This window comes from Gymnoscopelus microlampas (genome assembly GCF_963454915.1).
Source record: "Gymnoscopelus microlampas genome assembly, chromosome: 7".
Classification (NCBI taxonomy): Eukaryota; Metazoa; Chordata; class Actinopteri; order Myctophiformes; family Myctophidae; genus Gymnoscopelus; species Gymnoscopelus microlampas.
This window is the reverse complement of record NC_139944.1, coordinates 47475072-47495392: the sequence shown is the minus strand read 5'-3', so window position 1 is coordinate 47495392 and position 20321 is coordinate 47475072. Positions and strand designations below refer to the sequence as shown.

Genomic DNA, 20321 nt, shown 5'->3' with positions numbered 1-20321 from the left:
ACACACACACACACACACACACACACACACACACACACACACACACACACACACACACACACACACACACACACACACACACACACACACACACAGCCATGAATTCAAGTCTCCATGGGGTGACTAATGGATAAAAAGAAGAAATTATTTTGGGTGAACTATCCCTTTAAATGTAGCCTAGCTGGCAGCATAACAGTAGCCTGGTAAACCCTCCCTCCGGAAATCTCATTTCCATTTGATTTCAGGAGTGAGTCTGGCCTGATCGCCCATGCTGCAATATTGGCTGTGGGCTGGAGTTGGGCTGGAGTTTTAGCTGTTTAAAATCCCGTGCTCATACGGGCGCTGGGGGTCCCTGGACCCCTCTTTGATAACGTCAGCAAGTCATGCGCCTCGCTATTGGTGGTGTAAGTCCACATACCAAATTTGGACTTGGTGGCAGGCTTCAAACTGGAGTTATAGCTGTTTAAAATCCCGTGCTCATCCCGTGCTCATAACATACGGACGGACGGACGCGCAAACGGACAAAGTCAAGCGTAGAGCGGTTGGCACCGCTAAAAACAGCGGAGAAAATAGCGGACAGAAAAGATGGCTGCCGTTCGTGTTTTGTCGGCTGTATTCAGGCTGCACTCGGTGCCATTCGGGCTCACTCGAACTCGCCACCTGATTGGCCAACTGTCGCTGTCAATCACAGAACGATGTGCGACGACGCTGATAGGCTCGTCAGTTTGGCGTACACAGCCAATTTTGCAGAATGGGCGTTCATGCCAGACCCCCTCCTGAAATCAAATGGAAATGAGATTTCCGGAGGGAGGGTTTACCAGGCTAGCATAACAGGGCTCACCTACAGGAAGGCCTGCCAGGTGAAAACAGGGTCCTGGTGTTTGGTTAAGACCTCAGTCATCTTCGCTATGTGCTGACAGTGGGCCAAAAACGCTGCACACCCTGGAAGGGGGTTATGGGGGCCTTAGATCCAGAGAGGCAAACTTTCAGCTCCACTTTTCTTCCCCCCTTTAACCCATTAAGGGCGCGCTCCCACCGCACTTTTATTTTACCTCTGGGGCAGAATCTGCCAATGCTTTGTCAATGCAAATGCGTGGATTCTTGGAAAAAATCCGTTTGCTTTAAAACAATATATATTCCAAGATCTGCACACATTTTCACGATTTCTCAAAAATAGCAGATCTACAAGCTCGTAGCGCAGCACTCGGTGCCGCGCTACGAGCTTGTAGATCTGCTATTTTTGAATAGCCCAAAGTGTAAAATAATGTTTTTTTTTAGCTCAAATCAAAAAGCGAGTTCCAGGTGTTAATGGGTTAATACTGCTGCTTCTCCACAGGCCAGATGGAACTCATACAGTGACCTGACACCTTAGTACTTACGATCCATGTGTGCCGGGGCGTACAGGGAGGCTCTAATATGACAAGTGAAAACACCACACAGTAACGCATGCCGAATCAGTCTCAGCGACCTGCGTTTATTTAAACTAACTGCAATACTATAGCACAGGGGTCTTCAACAGGGGGTCCGGGACCCTTAGGGGGTCCTCAGAGTACAGGGGGGGGGGGGGTGGGGGCGATACCAAATCTTTGTGTGATAGGAACCTTTTTTCCTGCATTAACCACTTGAACCGTCTACGAAGCCAAAGCAGTAACTACGAAAAAATAAACGATTGAACGCATGTGTCATTTTTTTTATTTGAGCTAAAAAAGCATTATTTTAACCTTTGGCTATTCAAAAATAGCAGATCTACAAGCTCATAGCGCGGCACCGAGTGCCGCGCTATGAGCTTGTAGATCTGCTATTTTTGAAAAATCATGAAAATGTGTGCAAATCTTTGAATATATGTATTTTTAAAGCAAGCATTTCAACTCAAATATTTGCTTCTGGGGGTCCCTGGAACAACATATAATTTGACATGAAAAGGTTTGAGCACCGCTGATATAGAAACATACGTTTTTCAGAAAAGTGTTGGGATTTTAGAAGACATTTGTAGAATGGGTCTTGATTCAACTGGTCAGCCAAATGAGATGTCAGCATTATAAGTGAAATTACAAATAATGTACATGTCTTTTTGAGGTAATTGTTCATCCCCCAAAATCACGAAGGCTAATTTGACCTTTGGGATACGCAAATAAGTTGGTGTGTCCAAAAACGTAGTTACTGCACTTTGGCTTTGTAGGGCAGCGTAGCATCCCTATTCTGAGGGGAACATTCGCTGAAAATAGCAGATCTACAAGCCCCAGACGAGGCGTGTTGGGCTTGTAGATTGTCGACAAATGAGTGTGGAACCTGCATTTCCAAGGGGCAAATTCAAAAAATCCCTCGGGTGAAAAAAATAAGTAAATATATATATATATATATATATATATATGGTGATAACCCGCCCCATATTTGCATACTTGGCCCTAATTGGTCCCTCGCTACTTCGGAGGGAGTGAATTCCAATCACAACTGAGCGTTTTTGCAATGGCAGATTTGTCTGGTTTCCAGGCTATATGAAGCTAACTACAGTATGAAATCTATGAGAACGTTTAATCTGCAACACACAATTTTATACGATATGTAGTGGTGGGTCCCTGCTTCATCTCTCTCTCTCAGCTAAGGGGTCCTTGACCTTAAAAAAACGTTGAAGACCTCTGCTATATAGCATGCTTGAGGCGAGGCGATACGTCTGGTGTTGCTTATTATGACCAGCCTCATCGCCAGGCTCCAGGCTTGGCCATCGAAACTGCTGGGAATACTTTACTCATCTAAATGAAAACTTTACAGTGAAAACTGCCCACTCATCCCATCTTCTCTTCTTGGCTATGAGCAGTGTTGGAAAGTAACTAAGTACATTTACTTAAGTACTGTACTTAAGTACAATTTTGAGGTATTTGTACTTTACTTGAGTATTTCCAATTTCCAATACTTTTACTTCTACTCCACTACATCTCAGAGGCAAATATTGTACTTTTACTCCACTACAATTACTTGAAAACTTTAGTTACTAGTTACTTTTCAGATATAAATTATGATATTACGAAACATACATTAACTACTTTAGCCCTATTTTATACCTAGGCTATTTGAAAATAGCCGATCTACAAGCTCACAACGCGTCGCTTTGCGACGCGTTGTGAGCTTGTAGATCGGCTATTTTCAAACATTTTTGTAGTTTTACTTTTGGTACTTTAAGTTCATTTTGATGCCAATACTTCTGTACTTTTACTCAAGTAAATTTAGAATTCCGGACTTTTACTTGTACCAGAGTATTTCTACAGTGCAGTATTGATACTTTTACTTAAGTAAAACATTTCAGTACTTTTTCCACCACTGGCTATGAGCAGCTGCATGCTGCAGGACGATAAGAGAAAGGTCCATAAAAAGGACTGAGGGAGTGATGAGTGATAGTACCTTTTTGAAGAGACGGATCACGTCCTCGCTGATCTGGGCCAGGCGCACGATGACATTGTTGGTGTAGATGTCGTTGAGCGTGGCGTGGTCGCGGCTCTCGCGCCTCGTCTGGTTCAAGACGAGGTACCAGCAGTTCACTGAGGACAGCAGGTGCTGGTCTTTTCTAAAAGAAACAACAAACAACAGGGATGGATGTGAGGAAAAGTGGAAATGTCATTCAGTCTGTTTATCACTGTCAAGCTGTATCATGTTAAAGGAGACATCCGTTCATTTTTAGTGTTATCTTTGATATGTGGCAAATCACTTACCAACGTAGAAATGCCCATTGACTTACTCCACAAATTCCCCTGTTGACCCCCACCGTTGGCATAATACGAGGCGCGAAGATAGCCCAAATTCGCCTATTTTAACAAATGCAAAGTCTGTTTTTTTTCTCCTAGCACTCATTGTGGAGCCCCATGAGACCCTTACAGGCGATGATAGTCCCGACAAGCTAACCGCTAATAACAGAACGCGCTAACGCTCGTTGCTTGTTTCTCTGCCTGGCAACACCAGGTTGCCAGGTTTCGGAGAGAAACAACAAAGATAACACTAAAAATGAACGGATGTCTCCTTTAAATTTCATTTGATCCTCATCCCCTTGTGGTGGGTGTGTATGCCATAGACCGGGGGTCTTCAACAGGGGGTCCGGGACCCCTAGGGGGTCCTCAGAGTTACTACAGGGGGTCCGCCAAATCTTTGTGATTTTTACATTAACCACCTCAACCAAGCATCCCTATATTCTGAGGAGAACTTTAGCCGAAAATAGCAGATCTACAAGCACACAACGCCTCGCGCTGCGAGGCGTTGTGTGCTTGTAGATCTGCTATTTTCGGCAAAGTGGTTCGGTATAGGGGGAAAAAAAGAGTGAAAGCTACAGAAAGTACAGAGTTGAAAGGTCAGGTTTACTAAGTATTTTTAGAGCATTAGGTTAAATGTCTTAAAATACACATTAACATGAATCCAACATGATAGTGCTGTGAAACAAGTCTATGAAGCTGCCCTATGAAATATATAAAAAATAAAAAAATACTTTTTACAATATATAATGGGGGTCCCTGCTTTCTCTCTCTCTCAGCCAAGGGGTCCTTGGCCTGAAAACGTTGAAGACCCCCTGCCATAGACAGTCAGTAAAAAGTATGGACAAAGTTACGCCCATAGACTCTATACAGACCGTAAATGAAGCCTATTTTCCAACGATTTCAAATTCGCCATCTTTCTATATCCTATGCACTCGGAAATGAATGCTTATTGGCTGGGACCAGAGCGGTGGTGGGGAATGAATGCTATTGGTTGTGTAGTTTGTCAATCAAATCGTCACAAGGTAGCCACTCCCCTCCTACAGCATACCGTACTTTATCATCAATTTAAAAATAAATGGGACCATAATTTACCAAAACGCATATTATTGTGATTGAAAGAAGACTTTAAACTAGCGACTGGAAGCATAAAGTATTTATGACAATGTTTATTAAGGTAATAAAATCAAGTGTAAGGTTTGGCAAAAAACGCACAACCGCTTGAATGGAGCTTATTTACTTCTGACACCAGCAGGTGTGAAAGAATACAAGAAGACTCACCTCAAGACAAACTCACCTCAACTGAAAAAGGAATACTCACCTCGGGGGTAGGAACAGTCACCCCGGGGGGTGGGTAAACTCACCTCAGGACCCGAGAAAACTCACCTCGGAACACTCACCCCGGGGGTAGGAACACTCACCCCGGGGGTAGGAAAACTCACCCAGAAAAACTCAATGGTGTAATGTACAGTGAGTTTTTGTTTTGTGGGTGGGTTTAACCTTTCCCCTCTACACCAAGTCTGTATGTTTAAAAAAGGCACATCTACCGGCTTGTGAGCTTTCCTTTTTCACAGAATGCTTTCATAATGAGACACGTTTAATCCATACTGGATTAAATTCTGTCTTTGAAGGTATAGAATTACCAAATTATGTTGTTCAATGATATATTTGTGTTTAAAATACACACACACACACACACACACACACACACACACACACACACACACACACACACACACACACACACACACACACACACACACACACACACACACACACACACACACACACACACACACACACACACACACACACACACACACACACACACACAAAGAGTAAGGCATCAAAATGTACCAAAAGTAATATTTCTAAAAACTAAAGTTCTCAAACAATGCATGTGTGCAATGCAATGTTCTATGCTGTTATCATTTATACCAGCAAAGTAGTAGGTAACTAAATATCCTAGGTAAAAATAGGGAAAAGTGTTTAATGCATGTTTTACAATAGTGAAATGTATATCTAATAGTAACTAAAGTTCAATAATGCTTACTATAGTGAAATGTATATCTAATAGTAACTAAAGTTCAATAATGCTTACAATAGTGAAATGTATATCTAATAGTAACTAAAGTAACTAAAGTTCAATAATGCTTACCAAAAGCTTTTCTCACAAATGTGTTCACACAGAAAACAAAACATTATACCTGTGTTTTACCTTCACTGGAGTTTTTCTTCATTTTTCTTTGTTAAGTAAGTATTTGTTTGCATTATACACATTGGAATGTTCACTTTTCTGATGAAATCTACCTTGTATTTAAAGCACTTTAATTAGCTAAATGTAATTTAACAACATACATTGACATTGGAATGTTCATTTCTCTGGGTTCCTACCTTTGTTTGTTTGTTTGTTTGATGGGGGCACAGGAGTGAAGGGGAGGAGGGGGGTTGACCACTTAACACTAATATCCCATTCCACTTAATGATTCATTGTTTGATATCTAATAGGTGGATGGGGCAAGGTGTGGAGCTGGAGACACATAGCAAATGACCATGCTATTTGCTATTTGCATTCCTTGTTCACTTTTCTGATGAAATCTACCTTTCATTCATTCTGTGAAAATGGAAAGCTCACATTATGAAAGCATTCTGTGAAAATGGAAAGCTCACAAGCCGGTAGATCTACCTTTTTACCTTTTCTGATGAAATCTACCTTGTATTTAAAGCACTATTTAAAGCACTTTATTAATTCTATACCTTCAAAGAAAGAATTTAATCCAGATATGGATTAATCCAGATATGGATTAAACATCATTATGAAAGCATTCTGTGAAAATGGAAAGCTCACATTATGAAAGCATTCTGTGAAAATGGAAAGCTCACAAGCCGGTAGATCTACCTTTTTTTAAACATTGGGGTGAGTATTCCTACCTCTGAGGTGAGTTGGTTTTGAGGTGAGTCTTCTTGATACCGTGTGAAACAGTGAGACTGCAGGCCAGTCATATGAACCTATATAGCCTCAATTTACAACTCGGAAGCTGGCCCCTTGGTGTGTACAGAACTATTTTCATTTTTTAATTGGAAGCAAGCGGTACCTACTAGTGATCATTACAGATAGTTAGTGAAGAGGCTATGTCATTTTATGGACAGTAAGAATACGCTCAAAGCTAACAATGGATCATTGTGGAATCCATTATTAGCAAGAAAATGTAACAAGCCTGACCGTTACATATTTTTTTCAGTCAGACACATTTCAAACCATCTGCAAAGCAGAGGTATTAATACTGACAACTGACAGCTTGTTCAACAACAGCCAACAACAGAATGAAAGGCGTTTAGATTTAATTGGTGAAGAGGCAGCACAATGCTGCTTATTATCCAAAGCAGATACACTGGGAGGCCCTGGAGCCACATATTGTTTGTAGGTGAATGCTTCATCCCATTAGGACCTGGAACGCATCTGTGTCATTTTTTGATTTGAGCTTTATTCAAAAAAAGCATTATTTTACACTTTGGCTATTCAAAAATAGCAGATATACAAGCTCATAGCGAAAAATGTAGAACATTTGTGCAAATCTTTGAATATATATATATATATTTTTTAAAGCGAACATTTGTAACTCAGATCTTTGCTTCTGGGGGGTCCCTGGAACAAAATATTTTGAGATGGGGGTCGGCGGCCAAATACATATCATTTTGGGGGTCCTTGACATGAAAAGGTTTGAGAACCACTGACATAGAAACATACGTTTTTTTTTCCAAAAAAAGGATTTAGAAGACATTTTGTAGAATCGGCCTCAGGTCATAATGCGTTATAATGACAAAGACTGCAGTAATAATCTCTCAAGACAGATTCAGAGCTCCGCAGATGAAACTGGTCGGGAGCTCCTGTTACAACAACGTGTATACAGTAGCTAGGAATGTTAGGAATGTAAACAAAGACACGTGGACCCGGAAGTGGAGGGCTGAGGGCGGGACCTAACGGCCAACATGTTGCTGTTATCCACATTGGGTACATACACACATGTCCGTTCGCGACCGTTCCGCGACCGTTTCCCTTCGCCGGAAGTCCCATCCACTCCCATGTTAAAAAAAAACGGGTCCCGTTTTTTTTTAACATGGGAGTGGATGGGACTTCCGGCGAACGGAAACGGTATGAAACGGTCACGAACGGACATGTGTGTATGTACCCACTCTATTCACCTGTTTCCTAGGCTTTTCACTTCCTGTGTGTGTTCCACTTCCTGTCGATTTGATCCAATGAAATCCAATGAAACTGGTCAGATGACTAATGATATCCAATGAAATCCGACAGGAAGTGGAAAACACACAAATTCAAAGGAAAACAACAGCAGAGGGCGCCGTTTTTTCCCCCCCATTTTTTGACTGTGGGTTAGCAGATTGAGACTGCAGTAACATCTCTTCTGCCCGGTTCTCCTCAGCGGCTGGAGCAATCGATCTGCGTTTGCACACGGCCATTGACCAATTACCATGTGCACGGAACACCGACGCCCGTTCTTCACTTTCCCCAAATTATGTCAGCTGTTTATTAGGGTTTTTATGATAAAATAATGTCGCCATAGTTACGGCCCCCCCCCAAGCTATGGGTCTGTCTGTGCACACAGCGCATAACCCAAACTGCACATACTTTGGGTGCTCATATCCCCTGACGGGTATGGTTTAGTCTTATTTAACCCATTAAGACCTGGAACTGTGTCATTTTTAGATTTGAGCTAAAAAGCATTATTTGACACTTTAGGCTATTCAAAAATAGCAGATCTACAAGCTCATAGCGCGGCACCGAGTGCCGCGCTATGAGCTTGTAGATCTGCTATTTTTGAAAAATCGTGAAAATGTGCGCAAATCTTCTGAATATATATATTTTTAAAGCGAACATTTTTAACTCAAATCGTTGCTTCTGGGGGTCCCTGGAACAAAATATTTTGATGGGGGTCAGTGGCCAAAAACATAATTTTGGGGGTCCTTGACATGAAAAAGATTGAGCACCACTGATATAGAAACATACGTTTTTCAGAAAACTGTTGAGATTTAGGAGACATGTAGAATCGTCTTCAGGTCTCAATGGGTTAATTTTGGGGCACCAAATTTGTCCCACATTAGATAGAATAGACATGCGTCCCCACCCTGACATGCAGCTCATGCAGAACGACGTGAAGCTATAGTCCTCGGTGTTGCCAGATTCTGTGAGAGAAACAAGCAACCAGCTCCATGTCGTTCCGCATGAACGGCAGCTCATAAGGGACATTCAGTGCATGTTTGAGTGTCAGGACACTGCATAATGAGGATTAGTGGGAAAAAAAAACTTTGGAGCTGCTAAAATAGGCGATTTTCGTTGTTACACAGTACTCCATTATGCCAGTGGAAGGGGTCTTCACAATGGACAACAGGGGCTTCTATGAAAAAATTCAACTGCCCCCTGGTATGTTGGTGAGTCATTAGCGACACATCAAAGCAAACACCTAATATGACTGGATCTCTCCTTTAACCCATTGAGACCTGAAGACGATTCTACATGTCTCCTAAATCTCAACAGTTTTTTGAAAAACGTATGTTTCTATATCAGTGGTGCTCAATCTCTTTCATGTCAAGGACCCCCAAAATTATATGTATTTGGCCGCGGACCCCCATCAAAATATGTTGTTCCAGGGACCCCCCAGAAGCAAAGATTTGAGTTAAAAATGTTCGCTTTAAAAATATATATATTCAAAGATTTTCACAATTTTCACGATTTTTCAAAAATACCAGATCTACAAGCTCGTAGCGCGGCACTCGGTGCCGCGCTATGAGCTTGTAGATCTGCTATTTTTGAATAGCCCAAAGTGTCAAATAATGCGTTTTAGCTCAAATCTAAAAATGAGACAGTTCCAGGTCTCAATGGGTTAAGTCTGGATCCTATATCTCAACACCGATCAATCAACAAACTGTATAGGGATGAGGAGGATTTTTGAGCGACAGAGAGAGAGGGAGAGTTAGATGGAGATTACAGGGTGGGGGGGGGGGGGGGGGGGGTAGGGTTTCATCGTTGAGCATAAAAGAAGGGGGGGATGAGCTGCAGCCGACACATCAAAGAGTCTTCCTTCACAGAGCTTCCGTAATGCTAATCACATCTAATGAAGCTGATATCTGGCCGCTCCAGAGCGCAGAGACCCCCATTATTCCCCCACTTAACCCGTTAAGACCGGGAACGCATCTGTGTCACTTTAAGATTTCTTTGGGCTATTCAAAAATAGCAGATGTACAAGCTCGTAGCGCGGCACCGAGTGCTGTGCTACGAGCTTGTAGATTTGCTATTTTTTTGAAAAATCATGAACATTTGTGCAAATCTTTGAATATACATATTTTCTAAAGCGAACATTTTAAGTCAAATCTTTGCTTTTGGGGGTCCCTGGAACAACGTATTTTGATTGGGGTCGGCGGGCCAAAGACATGTCATTTTGGGGGTCCTTGACATGAAAAGGTTTGAGAACCACTGATTTAGCATCATACGTTTTTTTTCAAAAAACTGTTAGGATTTAGAAGACATTTTGTCAAATGTTTGACAAATGAACATCTGACAAAATGACAAATGTTCCTTTAAAAAGTATATACGCAAAGATTAGCAAAAACATTCACGATTTTTCAAAAATAGCAGATCTACAAGCTCATAGCGCGGCACTCGGTGCCGCGCTATGAGCTTGTAGATCTGCTATTTTTTAAATAGCCAAATAAATCTTAAAATGACACAGAGATGTGTTCCCGGTCTTAATGGGTTAACTCACAGCCCCTCAGCACGATTATATGCAGCATATAGTAGCTGACATGACATCAGGACAGCTGACAAACACACAATGAAGGCACATGGTGGTTCTTAAGTAGTATGTACCGTATGGCATGCATGCTCATTGGATGTAGAGTGAGCCCTTTTAATCAATGTTTCATTGACAAACCTGTCCTGTACTCTGTCTGTCTAATATAAGCGAGGCCTGTGATTGCGAATATTGTGCCGGTAATTTCAAAACCGCCGAGAAATAAATTATACCAATTAAATCATAGTTCAGTCCAGAGGTCTGTCCTAATAACAGAATAATTCAAATGAATATTCAATTGTTGAGTTTCGAACCAACAGAACACAGCTGAGCCAGACCTAGCCGGTTGAGTGTCTAAATGGAACCGTACCGCCCAAGGAAATGACGTTGACACTTTACAAACCTGTTTACATTCTCCGTGAATTAAATGAGTGTTATAATTGGTCCAAAAAGATAGTTTCCGGGGGAAATACTTCCGGAAGTCCCGCCCCCAAGGCCTTTCCTTCCCTCTAGCACTTCATATGTCCCCCGACAAAATATGTATGTGTATGGTTCACAGGATTGTAAACAATCCTCCAGAGTGTACCAGTATACAGTATGGTTCAAGCTAGGGATGTTAACAATCTAACTATATAAATGGCGACCGACTTCCGCACCCTCGGTGAGGACACCCCACAGCTCTGTTATCGAATAAACAACGCACCGCCAGACCACATGTCGCCAACTGACTCGCCACGGCGGCCGCGCTGAATTTACGCGTCGCGTAGGGGACATCTCATTGCTCACTACACCTTTTCCACCGCGCAACATAATTAATTCTACTCACCAAATGTCGGACAAAACGGAAGGTCAATCACTTTCGTACCGTTTACCGTGCACACCACCGACACCGAACGCCGACGGGTTTCGCCGAAACAACACGAGCGGCCGCCATTGCACTCTGCCCATCTCCTCCACAACACCACACACGCAGCTCCTTTGCTTCAACCCCCCCCCCCTTCTTACGTACCTCCTTTGTTCCACCCAGGCCGTTACTTTCACTTCACTCATGTCTCGATCACAATATGTCCGTCCTTCACGTGCCATGTTCATCCCAAACACACAAACAAACAGCGACGGCCACAGCACAGCACGTTGCCCAGGCTAATGTGGTAAACAAACCGTTCTAGGTTCATGACACCAAAGGACTCGACAGTGATGTCATCATTATGCAACCCGGAAGTACAAATACCAAGGATACGTCAGTGATGTCAGTCGGGTTGCCAGGCATGCCAGGTTCTCTAAAAACAAGCGCCAGAAACAAGCAACCACCTTCATGACAAAAAAAAAAACACCGTAGGGGTCCGCAATGTTCCAGGGGTGTCCCCGCGCGTCCCAACACTCCACAGGGGGTCAGTGGACCAGCAGGGGGTCCGCGGACCCCCTGTGGACCCCCTGAAACATAAAAAATATTATTTCTTCTAATTTTTTCCTTTTTCAAAAAAACTTTTCCACAGTTTTACTCCGGCGATTTGGGTCCCCCAATATACACGCGGCCACGCTGGGCCCCGTGCGCGGCTGGGGTTGAGGGGGGCGTAGCCCCCCGAAACTCTAGTTAATCTATAATCGACTAATTGCCCTTAAGAATTTACTCGATAAAATGTATCGATTTTCAATTAATTGAAAAAGAATTGTGATATCAAATGTGAGCTTACCATAATCACAGTAATCCTTAATCATATTCCATCATATTCGAGGGCTTTTGGAGAGAAATGAGACTCCATAGAGCAGTGGTTCTCAACCTTTTCAGGCCGCGACCCCCCAAAATAATCATGTTTGAACTAGCTGGGGACCCCCCAAAATCATATTTGAACTGGGGACCCCCCAAAATAATCATATTTGAACTGGGGACCCCCCACCCTGACAAGCACTTGGAATGTAGGAGTTGAGGCATTTAGTTTGACTCGGTTCCACAGATAGATATTGTGAAAATATCTATAAGCTCACAAGCTTGTAGATTGCTATTTTCAAAAGATTTCCCTCTTTCTTATTTACAATTTGGCCAATGTTTGACCAGTTTTTATAGTATATTTATGGTATATGTGTTATTTGTTGATTACTCTTGATGCAGTAATGGTCTTTTTTTCATTTTCAATCTTCTTGTTTTAGGTATTAAAAAGGTCTTAAAAGTCCTTAAATCGTCACTTCACTATCATCTGGGGACCCCCAAAATCATGTGAGGACCCCTCCTGGGGGTCCCGACCCACAGGTTGAGAACCACTGCCATAGAGCACTGCAGAGGGGAGGTGTGTGTGTGTACGTATGTTTTCTCATGCCAATAAAGCCCTTTGAATTGAATTGAATTGTGTGTGTGTGTGTGTGTCTGTGTCCAGCTGATGCTCGTTGATGCTCGTTAATGTTACATACATCAAGGCAATTATGTTTCTGCACTCATTTTCGGTTTCAGACAAGAAGTTTCCTTTTGGTCCTAAAAAAACGGTGCTTATCAATTAATCGATCAATAAGGTTATCAACTATCAATTCATGAATTCATCGATAATTTGCATCCCTAGTTCAAGCCACATTAGTCTAGTGGTGCATCTGTAAGAAGCTGCACACTCTCTAGGGCATTGGTTCTCAAAGTGGGGTCCGGGGACCCCCAGGGGTACTTGAGGGGATACCAGGGGGTCCCCAGCTAAATGATGGACAGGAACCAAATGGACCCTTATGGGTCTGTAACTCTGAGAGTGTACAAATGGAACCAAATGGACCCTAACGGGTCCATTTGGTTCCATTTGTACACTCTCAGAGTTAAATTAACATTGGTTTTACAATGTGAATTGGGGTCCCAGAGGTATAAATGCCATTAAATGGGGGTATGTAGCCCTAATGGATGTCAAACTGGGGGTCCTTGAAATTAAAATGGTTGAGAATCACTGCCAGAGAGCCGTAAAAACCTTCTCTTATTGGGGTCCCTGGCTTATCTTTTCAAATGGGGGTCCGCGGGGGCCCCCAATGTCAATTTGGGGGTCCTTGACATGAAAAAGTTTGAGAACGACTGCTCTAGGGGTCGCTAGCAGGACTTTTAGAATGTGAGGGCCCTATGCTTTGGAAACAAGCAAACAGGCAATGTTGTACCGTGGGGCCACAGACTTTGTATTATTATTTTCAGGTTCAGAGAAGGGGTGGATTAGCCTGGTAAACCCTCCCTCCGGAAATCTCATTTCCATTTGATTTCAGGAGTAAGTCTGGCATGAACGCCCATTCTGCAATATTGGCTGTGTACGCCAAACTGACGAGCCTATCATATATGAGTTTAACTTCATATATGTGGTCAATTAATCATGACAGAGCCTATTTAAAAGTAAAAATTTAGAGAACCGGGAGGGGCGGGCAGTGCCACGCATTTATCCGAATAAGGCAACCTATTTTGGGCATGGCCGTCTCAAAAGTCCCGTTGCGTCACATAGTCTGGAGGTGGTAAATATGCACTGCTGATTGGCTGAAGGGGAAAAACGACCATTGGCTGAAGGGGTTGTCAGTCAACGGTATTACTCCCGCCCAACTCCAGCCCACAGCCAATATTGCAGAATGGTCGATCAGGCCAGACTCACTCCTGAAATCAAATGGAAATGAGATTTCCGGAGGGAGGGTTTACCAGGCTAGGGGTGGATTACCTGCCACCCCCCCCCCCCCGCCATGGCGAGACCGGCTGGATTTAGGATGAAAATATTGTCTGTGAGTGTGTTGTTGCAGATGGATTTAATCACGGCCAATCAAATGATCAGGTTTTCATTAGTGCGGCTAACGGCTGCCTGGTAGTTTCCACGGCTATAAAAGAAAAGCCTCAGAACTGTGATTGCTTCCAAAAGGTAAACTGATGACCTTGTACGGGGAGGTGCAGAGTCATCAACAACTAATCTACAGCACCTTAAACAGGACACCAACAGCAGATGATGTAAGATGATCAGTGGTGGAAGAAGTACTCATATTTGTTACTTAAGTAAAAGTAGCAATACCACAGTGATGAATTACTCTGTTACAAGTACAGGTCCGATATTCAAAATGCATTTGAGTAAAAGTAAAAAAGTATAGGCATCAAAATATACTTAAGTACCAAAAGTAAAAGTATACTCATTTTGCCCAATGTCCCATTTCACAAGTTGTCAGATGTAATTTATTTTTTTGGGGGGGGGGTAGCAGATCTCAACGCGTTGTGAGCTTGTAGATCGGCTATTTTCAAATAGCTAATATAAGCTGAAGTGGTTAATGTATGTTTTACAAAGAAACTAGTAACTATACAGTTTTCAAATAATTGTAGTGGAGTAAAAGTACAATATTTGCCCCTGAGATGTAGTGGAGTAGAAGTAGAAAAGTATTGAAAACTGGAAACACTCCATTAAAGTAAAAATTTGACTTAAGTACAGTACTTGAGTAAATGTATTTAGTTACTTTCCACCACTGAAAATGATCTTGGGGAGGAATTAACAGATGCAGCTACAGTAATACACCTGGCACCGGTCCTGATGACAGGCTGGCGACAAGCTTTCTCGGCGTAAGAAATGGTTCACATGTGTCCGGCACCAAGCCAAACGGAAACTGGCACGTGTGATAATCTGTAGTTGGACCAATCAGTGAGATGGATAAACCCTTTTGGGCGAACTACTCCTTTAATGTATACTCGTATGAGTCGTATGACGGTGTTGTGCACCGGAAATAGCAGACTACAAGTTCACAACAAGTTTGCAATTTGATGCATTAGGAACTTGACTTGTAAATCGGTTATTTCAGTACAAAGTATAAATCTAAACCAGTGGTTTTCAACCTTTTTCATGCCAGGGACCCCTAAATTGATATACATTTGGCCGCGGACCACCATCTGAAAATGTTTTGTGCCAGGGACCCCCAGAAGCAAAGATTTGAGTTAAAAATGTTCTCTTTGAAAAATGTATATTTTCAAAGATTTGCACACATTTTAAAGATTTTTCAAAAATAGCAGATCTACAAGCTCGTAGCGCGGCACTCGGTGCCGCGCTATGAGCTTGTAGATCTGCTATTTTTGAATAGCCAAAACTAGGTTAAAAGGATTCTGAGGCTATGTTAACTAATTTAGCTGGGGACCCCCTGGTAGCCTCCCAAGGACCACTGGTGGTCCCCGGACCACTGGTTGAAAACCACTGATCTAAACCGATGACATGGCGCTGTCACCCTGTCAACATGTCACCCTGTTTACATACAAGGCACTGCATGGCAAACTACCTCTGTGTTTGACAGAGCTGTTAGAACCCAATACATCAAGTCCTGGTACAAGGTGCCAACAACCAGTGGTGGAAAAAGTACTCAAATTCTTTACAAGGACAACTTTGTTTTTTTACAACCAAGGTTTATATTTTAGCTTGTAATTAAAGTAAATAAATGATGAGTGTAATTTTTTTTTTCATTTACTGCTTTCTATAGTTTTAGCATTTTTTGCGATATTTTTTACAGTGGGCGGGGGCATTCTGTCCGGTGGCTAAATATGCCTTTTTTACACAATAAAAAAGGTCCGGCTGTCTGAGATGGCCAGATGTGAGTTATTGGGGGCTAGAAGAGCTACTGTAAATAATAATAAAGAAAACGCCGGGTTATTGTGTTAAAAAAATACATATTTAGCCACCGGACAGAATGCCCCCGCCCACTGTGAAAACACTGTAAAAAAGATTGTGAAAATTGCTAAAACTATAGAAAGCAGTACATTTATTTCTTTTAACACTCATCTTTTATTTACTTTAATTACAATCTAAAACATAAACATTGGTTGTAAAAAACCAAAGTTGTCCTTTAAGTAAAAGTACCAATACTGCAATATAAAAATACTCTGTTACAAGTAAAAGTCCAAAATTAAGAATTTACTTGAGTAAAAGTACAAAAGTATTGGCATCAAAATGTACTTAAAGTACCAAAAGTAAAAGTACTAAAAGCCGATCTACAAGCCCACAACGCGTCGCGATGCGACGCGTTGTGGGCTTGTAGATCTGCTATTTTCAAATAGCCTATGTATAAAATAGGGCTAAAGTGGTTAAAGTATGTTTCATTATATCATAGTTTATATCTGAAAAGTAACTAGTAACTAAGTTTTCAAATAATTTTAGTGGAGTAAAAGTACAATATTTGCCTCTGAGATGTAGTGGAGTAGAAGTAAAAGTATTGGAAATTGGAAATACTCAAGTAAAGTACAAATACCTCAGAATTGTACTTAAGTACAGTACTTAAGTAAATGTACCTTCCACCACTGCCTACAACCAGCAGTAAACTGGGAGATACAGCCTTCAGTGTGTATGCTCCATATATGTGGAACGAACGTCAAGAAAAGTTAGGTGTCCTTGTTTCTTTGGCTATTTTTAAAAGATTTTTAGCTGACCATATATCGGAAGAAGGCACGACGCACCTGCTTGGTGTAATATTTGGTTTTAATATATATTTTTTAGACCATTTTTACTTTATCATATTTGTGTGTACCTTGTTGCCTAATGTGTATCTTGTTGTCATGTCTGTAAAACCATTGCTGTATCCTTTTGTACACAGGGCGCCACTGAAAAAGAGACCCTGGTCTCAATGGATTTCCCTGAAATAGAGGTTTCAATCAATCAATCAATATACTGTAACTGCTGTTTGTGAATACGAGACCTTGGGAACAAGTACCTCTATAGCCTCAGCTAATCCCTTGTGGTTGGAGATTCCTAATCACATCCACTAAACACAAGCAGGCTCTCCCCTCTCCTCACATGTTGTTTATCTGCCCTACAGCTAACAAACAAAATAACAACCCCTGATAAAACATTCATCTCCACCAAGTAAAGTGTCTTTTTTCTCTTTGATGATTTGAATCAAGCCAGCTGATTATTGGGCAACAGTGCTGGTTATTTGTTGCACATTGAGCAAGAAACACATTGTCGACATGCAAAGGGGCGGTGCAGCTATGAAACTCAAACGATCCTGTGCTATTTATGAATGGCTGGGACCACTAGTATAAACCCCTTTAACCACGATCCAAAACAGTCTACTGAGCATTTTATTTCCATATTCAAAGCCTTCCATTGTCATTAAAAATGCTGGATTTGGCGAGCAAAGCAAATACGTGCACCGTTATCAAAATAACTTTGAGGAGGAATACAAAGGAGACTAGAAAATGTGCTCCTCGGAGCACAGGTCTCCGCCAGTACTGTTCCAGATTAATCCTGTCTTACCTCACTTCAAAATATATAAATGATCTTTTGAAGTGACACACCTATTTATAGACTGTAACAACGTCGCGTCACCAAACGTTAGCCACGCCCCCTTTTCCGATGGTCCAGCCCCTTGGGAGGCAAACTGTACATAGAGACGCGCTTAAGACTAGAGAGTGACGGTGGTTTGTGTTTGTAAACATTAACTTCTTTGCCGACTACATAGTGATCAGTACACACTGTACATGTGTGGCTGGTCTATGAGAAAGCTGTTCACATGTCGCAGCTCTCCTCTTCAAGATTGAATACAGTGTGAGGCTAACAATGTATTCAAGAGAAGAGACTAGTATGGCTTGGATCTCAGATGTACCACACAAAGATTTAACGTTCAACAACCTGCCCAAATACAGCCGTGTTTGTTCACGTAATTTTCTCAAAGGTACATTTTTACCAAAAACATGAAACTGCTATTTTGTCTCTGCTAACTAAAAGTAACTAGGTAATGTAACTAGACTAGGATAGCCTAGGGCGGAGTGTTAGTGACTTTTTTCTCTCTCTAACGCTCTGACAGGCGCGCTGCTACTACCGTGTGAGGTCTCCAACTTTAATAAAAAACAAAACAAAACTATTTCACTATTCACCGAAACAAAGGCAGTTTTGTGTTGTTGAAAGTTGCGGTGAGTAGCAAAATAGCTTTGTATATTTTTATTAAAGTTGGAGACCTCGCACGGTAGTGGAATGTTCGGTCTGTGAGCAGAGCAGCGCTCCTGTCAGTGCTTAACATCCTAGTTACATTACCTAGTTACTTTCAGTTAGCAGAGACAAAATAGCGGTTTCATATTTTTGGTTAAAAAAAAAAACCTTTGAGGAAGTGAAGTGAACAAACACGGCTGTACTTGGGCAGGTTGTTGAACGTTAATTCTGTGCGTCGTACAGCTGAGATCCAAGCCATACTACATCTATTTGAGCTCCGTGATGTTCCATGCTGGAAAGCTGACAAATTGTACTGCTGTATCTACCACATTACCTCGCCCCGACCTGCTATGGCACTTATGAACTGAGCAAGTCCTCACCATTGTGAATGTGAGTTTAAAAAACAAACACGGTCGGGTCACTGTTTACAAGCTGTTCATGTACCCTCAACCCTAAGACCAATCATCCCAACATGGCCGCCGCTACCAAAAGACGCTTGTTGACGCCCCCTTCAGGATTTTTGGGTACTCTCTATTGGTCTCTATTTCATCATGCGTCTCGCTAGCCAATCAAAGCACACCCTTTCAACATATTGTCACGTGCCACGTGAAGCTTGACCAATGTTAGCTTGGTGGACACACGGAAGGACGAGAACGAAAACATAGTCTCCTGGCGGAGACAATTAAACCTCTTGTGAGGGTCTAGCAATCACTATAACTCAGTACTGAGGGTTAAAGGCTCCTCCAGGAGAGGGATGCACGCACGCGCACACACACACACACACACACACACACACACACACACACACACACACACACACACACACACACACACACACACACACACACACACACACACACACACACACACACACACACACACACACACACACACACACACACACACACACACACACACACACACACACACACACACACACACACCTTTCCCAGCTGGGCACGTCAAACAGACAGCAGGGGAGTGATGAGGACTGCTGTGACTGACACTTTGACACTTATCAATCAGGAACTGGGAAAAAAAAATAACCTGTGATCCAAATGGATACACGGTAGTTATCATTCAGTCACAAGCGCTCGTTAATACTTTTCAAAAAATATTTAGAAAACCCAGCAGACCTGGTACCCCTATTTTGGACATGTCATTATAGGTGAAGTCTTTAAAGAGGTGGTGCCATGGTTTTGCACTTTTTCTGTTTTTCATGTGTCTGTGAGGTTGATAGAACTTCATTAAGCCCCCTGGTGGTGTTTTTATGGTGTTTTATGTCTTCTCTGACTATTTTGAGTTTCTACTTGAAGGCTGAAACCTTGAGGGTCAAACGTGCCAATAGAAAAACAGCACTTTAACCCATTGAGACCTGAAGCCGGTTCTACATGTCTCCTAAATCTCAACAGTTTTCTGAAAAACGTATGTTTCTATATCAGTGGTGCTCAATATTTTTCATGTCAAGGACCCCCAAAATTATATGTATTTGGCCGCAGACCCCCATCAAAATATTTTGTTTCATGGACCCCCAGAAGCAAAGATTTGAGTTAAAAATGTTTGCTTTAAAAATATATATATTCAAAGATTTACACACATTTTCACGTTTTTTCAAAAATAGCAGATCTACAAGCTCGTAGCGCGGTACTCGGTGCCGCGCTATGAGCTTGTAGATCTGCTATTTTTGAACAGCCCAAAGTGTAAAATAATGCTTTTTAGCTCAAATCTAAAAATGACACAATTCCAGGTCTTAATGGGTTAATGACATAGTAAAAACATACCCTCCCCCTCACTATCATAACACAACAGGTGTGGGCATGAGGAGGAGGAGGAGGGACTAGGACAGGTGGGTGGTGCTAAGGTGGTGGAGGAGGTGCTAAGGTGAGAACCAGGTATACTTAATG

General features: G+C 42.1%; 1 protein-coding gene across 1 annotated transcript in view; it reads right to left on the bottom strand.

The window, feature by feature from the left end:
* The window catches only part of srgap3 (SLIT-ROBO Rho GTPase activating protein 3), a gene marked incomplete at its 3' end in the record, with an annotated part of 174912 nt that overhangs the window by 103966 nt on the left and 50625 nt on the right, over positions 1-20321 (bottom strand). Inside the window, exon 3 of the mRNA XM_084061860.1 lies at positions 3397-3559. Coding sequence (XP_083917986.1) covers positions 3397-3559 — 163 coding nt within the window. The remainder of the gene's footprint in view (positions 1-3396; positions 3560-20321) is intronic.